General features: G+C 49.9%; 1 protein-coding gene across 1 annotated transcript; it reads left to right on the forward strand.

The window, feature by feature from the left end:
• The first annotated feature begins 3288 nt into the window (after window positions 1-3288).
• On the forward strand, window positions 3289-3927 carry LOC136454816 (uncharacterized). The gene has a single exon (XM_066455086.1). The coding sequence runs from the start codon at window positions 3289-3291 to the stop codon at window positions 3925-3927; it is 639 nt and encodes a 212-aa protein (XP_066311183.1).
• Window positions 3928-7895: the final 3968 nt, after the last annotated feature.

The following is a 7895-nucleotide window of genomic DNA, read 5'->3' on the forward strand; positions in this document are numbered from 1 at the left end:
GGAGGCCACGCCCACTCCAACGCAACCTCAACAACGAATTTGTCCCTGTTGATGGCCACGACGTCTACAAGACCCCAAGCGCCAACTTGGTCGTGGCCTCCAATGAGCTTGCCCTGCTCCCACAAACACCAGAGGTCGCCAGGGTTGCTGCCATGCTTAAAGCGGTGCACTACTAGGTCAATGAGATCCACCAGGATCAGAGACCTTCCTACTCGATGACCTCGATTCGCCGATCCGCCGTGCCAAGATCTAATCGCTGCCCTAGCCAAAGTCGTTTCATCGACCAGCACCACGACGACAGACAACCTCTCTAGGGTGGAGCTAGGGGCAACCGCATCGACTGCCCTCGCCAACCCAAATAGGAAGTCGACCAAGACGTCCGACCACACATCAACAATCTCCAAGATGCGCGATGTCATATTAACGGGCACCATTTCTCTCGCCATGAAGAAGAAGTATGTCGCCGTCAAGCATATGAGCAAGAGTTCGGTAATTCAGACTCAGTCCTCTAGCCACTCAACGTCGACAACACCGTAGATCATGACGGCAATGATCCCAAAGGGCCCCGAGCATTCACGAGGGCACTCCAAACACTCTAGTGGCCTTGTGGTTTCAAAATCACTGGGGTCAAGCCCTATGAGGGATGGATGAACCCCACACAGTGGCTACAAGCTTATGCCACTACTGTGTGCACCTTCGAGGGAGATACCAACGTCATGGTGAACTATCTTCTAGTCATGCTTACGCCAACTGCGATTAACTGGTTCACAAGCCTGGCCTTGGACTCCATCTAATCCTAGGAAGAGCCGAAGAAGGTCTTCATCGACAACAACATGGCTATGTGTACTCAGCCAAGCACCAAGTATGATCTAAATCGCATCTACTAGAAATCGTCTGAGGTCCTCCATAGCTACATCAGACATTTTCCTGAGATGAGGAATTCTATTCCTAACATCACGGAAGCAGAGGTCATCACCACCTTTGTTCGCGGACTCCATCACCACGACCTCCGCTCCAAGTTCAATTGCAAGCTGCCTAAGGGGATTGGCAAGATGATTACGACCGCTGATCAGTACGCCGATGCCGAAGAGGCCAAAGTATGCTTCAACGAGGATGCAGGCACACATCGCCCAACTCACCATAGCGATGAGCGACCTGACGACCGACACCACAACGACCGCCGCTACGACTACCGCGGTCACCATCGAGACAGTGGCCGTGATCGGCAGAAGGGTCCAAATCTGGTCAATATCGCCGTTGCCGACCAGACCACATCATCACCGCCATTGACGAACCTCACGCCAAGCGCAACTATGATGAGCAGTACAAGGAGATCCCCAAAGGCCCATGCCCCCCTTCACAAGAACAGCAAGCATAAGATGAAGGACTGCCTCAGCTTGGCTAAGGAGTTCTAGGCTAAAAAGACGGACAATGACAACAATGACGGAGCCAGAGGCCGCCAACGACCTAGGGACAACAACATTGCCTCTAGGATCACGATAAAGTGGTCACCACTATCTTCATGGGCCTCGCCACCGCCGAGAGCAGAAGAGATCGGAAGCTCACTACCCGTTGGGTGCTCACCATCAACGTAGAAGACGTCATCGCCAACTCTAGCTCTCGCCCCTAGTCCGAGGTCCCCATCACCATCAACAGGGATGACCAGTGGGCTGACATCCCTTATACAAGGTGTTTCCCCCTCATCATTGTTGCAACCATCAGGAAAGTAGTCATCGACGGTGGAAGTGCTCTGAACCTCCTCTTCGCCGGAGCCCTAAAGGAGCTAGGGCTTGGGATAGGAGACCTCACACCCTTCGACTCCTTCTGGGGGGTGGTACTTGGTAGGGCATCCAAACCGCTTGGAGAGATCACCCTCCCAGTATAGTTTGGCATGACTAGCAACTACCATGTCAAGCACATCAATTTCTGCATCGTCGACTTCAACACCGCCTACCATACCATACTTGGTTGGCCAGCTCTAGCCAAGTTCATGGCCGTACCGCACTATGCCTATCTGGTGCTGAAGATGCCTTCACCTGTAGGAGTTCTAGCCCTACGGGCCAACCTCTCCATTGCCTACGCCTACGAGACACAGAGGTCGCCCTCGCTGAAGCCACCGACCTATCCATCCAGATGGCTAGCATGGTCACTGACGCCAAGACGGTGCCCACTGATGACCTGGAGATCCCAGCACTAGAGCCTCCACATGTCTCCACCAAGTCCAAGGAAACAAAGGAGGTCGGCCTCGGCCTCGATGACCCCTCCAAGACCGTCAAGATTGGGGCTCACCTTGACCCCAAATAGGAAAGCGCGCTCATCTCCTTCCTACATGCCAACGCCGACGTGTTTGCTTGGAAACATGCAGACATGTTGGGGGTACCATAGGAGAAGATCGAGCACTCCTTGAATGTCTCGCCGACCACCAAACCGATCAAGCAGAAACTCTGACGATTCGCGCTAGACAAGAAGGAGGCTATTAGGGTAGAAATAAAATGGTTCCTAGCTACTGGATTTATTAAAGAAGTGTATCATCCTGAGTGGTTAGTAAACCCTATTCTTGTTAAAAAAAATAAAGAATGGATAATGTGCATTGATTACACCGATCTCAACAAACACTGCCCTAAAGACCCTTTTGGTCTGCCTTAGATAGACAAGGTCGTAGACTCCACCGCCAGCTGTGAACTGCTCTCCTTCCTCGACTATTACTCTAGCTATCACCAGATATCCCTCAAAGAAGATGACCAGATCAAGACATCGTTCATCATGCCTTTGGACGCATATTGCTATACCACCTTGTCCTTCGGACACAAGAACGCTAGGGCGACTTACTAAAGGGCCATCTAGATGTGCCTTGACCAATAGATAGGCCGCAATGTCGAAGCTTACATCGATGATGTGGTCATCAAATCCAAAACCGCCAACAATCTTATCGCCGACCTCGAAGAAACGTTCGCCAACCTAAAAAGATACAAATGGAAGTTGAACCCTTCAAAGGGCATCTTTGGAGTTCCATCCGGCATACTCCTAGGCTACATCATTAGCGCTCGTGGCATCGAGCCCAACCCCAACAAGGTCACCGCCATCACCAACATGAAATGGCCAACCTGCGTAAAGGACATACAAAAGCTTATAGGCTGCATGGCTGCTCTCAGCCGCTTTATATCACGCCTTAGCGAAAAGGGACTACCGTTCTTTAAACTCCTCAAGGCCTCTGAGCGCTTCTCCTGGTTGGAGGAGGCAAATACAGCTTTTGAGCAGCTCAAGTTGTTTCTAATGAAGCCTCCGATCATGACGGCGCCTCGACCAGATGAAACCCTATTGATCTACATCACCGCCACTTCTCACGTCGTTAGCACAACTATCGTCGTTGAGCGCGAGGAAGCTGGACACGCCTATAAGGTACAATGTCTAGTCTACTTTATTAGTGAGGTCCTTAATGAGTCAAAAACTCATTATCCTCAAGTTCAGAAACTGTTATACGCCATTCTGGTCACGTCATGCAAGCTCCACCACTACTTCGAGTACTACAAGATCACCGTGGTCACTGAGATCCCTCTAGGGGACATTCTCCAAAACAAAGAGGCCAATGGCTACATCATCAAGTGGGCTATCGAGCTCAGCACTTACTCCATCGAATTTAGAAGCAGTCCTACCATCAAATCTCAGGCGCTTGCTGACTTCGTTGCTGAGTGGACTGAGATCCAAGAGCCCATCCCTGCTACTTGCCCCAAGCACTGGGTGATGTACTTCGACGGTGCCCTCAACATCAATGATGCTAGTGTTGGCATTTTATTCATTACGCCGACCAAGGACAAGCTCCGATACGTTCACCGAATTCATTTTCTAGCCTCCAACAACGCCGTGGAGTATGAAGCATGTCTCCACGGACTCCATATAGCCATCGAGCTTGCCATCAAATGCCTCTAGTATATGGAGACTCCGCGCTGGTCATCAACTAGCTCAACAAAGACTAGTCCTACTCCAGTGAGAAGATGAACGCATATTGCACCGAAATCAGGAAACTCGAAGGGAAGTTCTACGGTATCGAGTACCACGATGTGGTACGAGATCAAAATCAGCTCGCCGACCACCTATCTAAGATAGGATCTTCTCGCGCCACGATTCCACCTAGGGTTTTCATTCAAGGCCTCTTTACGCCATCCATTAAGGAAGAAAAGGAAGTTCAAAAAATCCCCCCCACCGAGCAGCTAGTACGTGCAGTACCTTCGCTGGCCACCGATTGGAGAGAACAGTTTATCAAGTACCTCACCAGCGCCGATGTACCCACTGACAAGACCAAAACTGAATGACTAATTTGTCATAGCAAGCATTACGTGCTGGTAGATGAGAACTTGATGAGGAAAAGTGCCAAGGAAGGGATACTATAGAAATGCATCACCCAAGAAGAGGGAATGAAACTACTTCTCAAAATTCACTCTGGTTCCTATGGCAATCACACGGCCTCAAGAAATCTGGTTAGCAAAGCTTTCCGAGCTGGTTTTTATTCGCCCACGGCCATCGCCAACGTAGAAGACCTCATCCGACGTTGTGAAGGATGTCAAATTTTTGCCAAGCAGATACATGTGCCGACGCAGGAATTGCAGACCATCCCAGCTTCTTGGCCTTTCGCATGTTAGGGACTGGACATGATCGGGCCTTTCAAGCTAGCGCCAGGTGGTTTCCAATATGTGTATGTCGCCATTGACATGTTCTCCAAGTGGATTGAATACAAACCGCTTGTTTTTGCCACTACAAAGAAGGTAGTCAAGCTCTTTGAAGATATCATCCATAGATTCGGACTCCCGAATAGCATTATCACCGACCTCAGAACTATATTCAATGGTCATCATTTTTTGGACTTCTATGAAGACCGATGCATCTCCATCAAATACGTCTCCATTGCTCATCCTAGAGCCAATGTCCAGGTCGAACGGGTGAACGGCATGATCCTTTATGCCCTCAAAAAGAGGCTATATCAGAAAGAGGAAAAGCATTCGGGCAGATGGCTCAAAGAGCTTCCAGCTGTGGTCTAGGGACTGCGCACTCAAGCTAGTCGCAGCACTGGTGTATCTCCATACTTTTTGGTCTATGGCTCAGAAGCCGTACTTCTAGCGGACATTGCCTTCCAAGCACCTAGGGTGGAACATTATAATGAAGAGCAAGTCGCAGTTGTTCGGACATAGGACGTCAACAGGGACGAAGAAGAACGCCTTATCACTTGCATCCGCACAGCCAAATACCTACAAGGCTTGCGAAGATACTACAATCGCAACATCAAAGGTTGTTCATTTGCTATCGGCGACCTCATTCTCTACAGAAAATAGAAAACCAAAGGGATGCATAAGCTATCCTCCCCTTGGGAAGGGCCTTACATGGTTAAAGAGGTTACCCAACTAGGGTCTTACCGACTATGCGACTTGGGTGGAATCGATATCCCCAATTCATGGCACATCGAGCACCGTATACATTTCTATCCTTGAAACGCTAAAGATATGTACTCTCCACTCCATAATGAATGAAGTTTTTGCTGCCATAATTTGTCTCCATTATTTCTCCACTACGGTTTAATCTCCATTTGTGGTCGCCAGCTCTAAGCTACTCCTTAACAAAATCCAATACGTGATCGCCATAAATGCTTCGCCACAGTTCTCCATACTAAAATATCTCTAAGATATTTCACCAACCATCAAGCAGCACATGTTCTGCTCTGTGTTCTTTGGAGAAAACCTAGTCTCCAATCTTTCCCTACACGTGCTATGGGCTTCGCGCTCTGCTTCATGGGTAGTCAGCTATGGTTCATTGGTCACGTCTGTTGCTCCTACACGTGCATAGGCTTCGCACTCGATGTCATGGAATACGAGCTAGCCAAGGCTAAGAGCTCAGTAATGAACTAACTGCTCAGACGCTACTTATACCACGTATAATCGCGTTAGGGTTAACACTACATCGATTTTCACCAAAAGTGATGGCAAACTGCATAAACATGCACATGTCACTTTACAACATTTATACACATACATAAATGTTTGTCTATGCCCTTGCACATTTAACTATTTTCTCTAGTTGCTACATACAGGATACTCTCTGAGCAGGTCATTGCGTTTGGCTTTCTCCGTCCACCTCGCTGAACAGATCAACATCGCTGGCCAGCTTCTTTGCCGCATCCTCCACCTCACCATCCAGCTACTGCTACTTCATCGCACCCATACCTCTGGCAAATCTGGCCCCTATCGCTTGAAGATCGATGGCAGGGTAGTGGGATCGGACCACCGCTAGGGCGTGTGTCACGGCGGAGACAGTGGTGTCTCAGTTCAAGCTCTTGAAGTTCTCCCATGCCGCCTTGCATCTGTCGATGATGGTGTCCGAACGCGGTGGCCTGTCATCGGGCTGAGGAGCTACCTCCATGTTGACGCAGTCGAGCACAGGCTTGACCCCGACAACCATGGCATCAAGTTTCCCCCTTTGGGTTCTAGCCTCTAGCTCTAGCATGTTGAACTATGCCTTGGTCCTCTGACAGTATTCTACAAGTATCGAGAAGATCCATCAAGCGAAGAAGTTACTTTGGCAACAACTCCGACCACGAACTGCTCACCTTTCAGCTCCTCAGCCAGCTTCTCCACTCACCTAGACGCCTTCTTCTCCTCCTCTTGGAGTTGACCGATGACTTGACACAACTGGCTGAGCTCCGCATCTTGCTCTATAAAAGTGACGATCGTTAGCAACATTAAAGTAGTTCAGCAATACAACACAAGTTCACCGATCTTTAGTACCTTTTTTTTGGTTGGAGACGCCTCTCAGCTGCTCGGAACTATGTTCCAGCTGCTCGGAGTTGTGCCTCAACTACTCGGACATGGTCACTAGCTGCTCGGATAAAGCCCCTTTTGGTGTTCTAGGTCCCACACGTTAGATTCAGCAAGATCCCTTTCGTGCTGGACCCTCTGGATGTTTTTCTCCATAAGCTTCATCACCTCCTTCAGCTTCATGTTCTCCTCGGTGAGGGGCTCCGTCCTCTTGATTAGCTATTGTCGTTGTTCGGGAGTTTGCGCTATGCCCTACAAAAGCACAAAGACCATGAAGAACTCCAATCTCCAATGTCAAAGACTGACATTGCCAATGCAATACTAACCTTGATCTACTTCATGGTTGTGGAAAGGGTGGACTCTAGCCTCCTAACCTCCCTAATGGTGTCCTCCTCTTCCACAACCACCACTTCATCCCCCCGCTTGCGGAGGATCCGGACGGCTTGAGGTCATGATTCCTCATGCTTAATCTCCTTCACCTTGTCCTCTTCCTCCATAGCTGGTGGTGTGTCTGACCACACCCTCTGACATCCCAGGGAGTGCCACCTTCTCTTCTAGCACCACTGGCCTCTCTACCCTAGACTCCGGCGTGACGTTGGTAGCTCCAGCTCTAGTCTCCAAAGATTTGGCGGCTCTTGCCGTCACTCCTAGCATCTTTGTCACATCGGCCTTCGTCGTTGTCAATCGTTCTCCACTGCCCACTCCATCAGCAGCGGTGGTCGGCTCCTCCGTAGGCCACCGAGCGCCTAGGCACTATGGGACGAGGTCTGCCAGCATTGCCTCCATGTCGGGACTAGCCCCTAGTTGCTCGCCAGTCTAGATGAATGGATTAAGGTAATCTGTACGCTTCGATCTGCATCAGATTAGCTTGTCATTCGCCACAACTATAAGGATATGATAGCAAGATGAATCCAACGCAAGGATACTTACCCGTTGGCCTTCTGGTACACAATTTTGAACTGGCGCTGCCTCCCCGAGCCCCTAGGCATGGCTCTAGGGTCAACCCGTGTGCCCTGGACTAAAGGTCATGCAGCCCCCACCGTCAGCCTCTCCTTCGCCCGTTGCTTGGGGACTCCCTTTGCCTGTTGCTCGGGA

This window comes from Miscanthus floridulus, chromosome 5, assembly GCF_019320115.1.
Source record: "Miscanthus floridulus cultivar M001 chromosome 5, ASM1932011v1, whole genome shotgun sequence".
In the NCBI taxonomy this organism is placed as follows: Eukaryota; Viridiplantae; Streptophyta; class Magnoliopsida; order Poales; family Poaceae; genus Miscanthus; species Miscanthus floridulus.

Excerpts from the sequence above, each read along its gene's own strand:
- LOC136454816 (XM_066455086.1), top strand. The coding sequence starts at position 3,289 with ATGACGGCGCCTCGACCAGATGAAACCCTATTGATCTACATCACCGCC.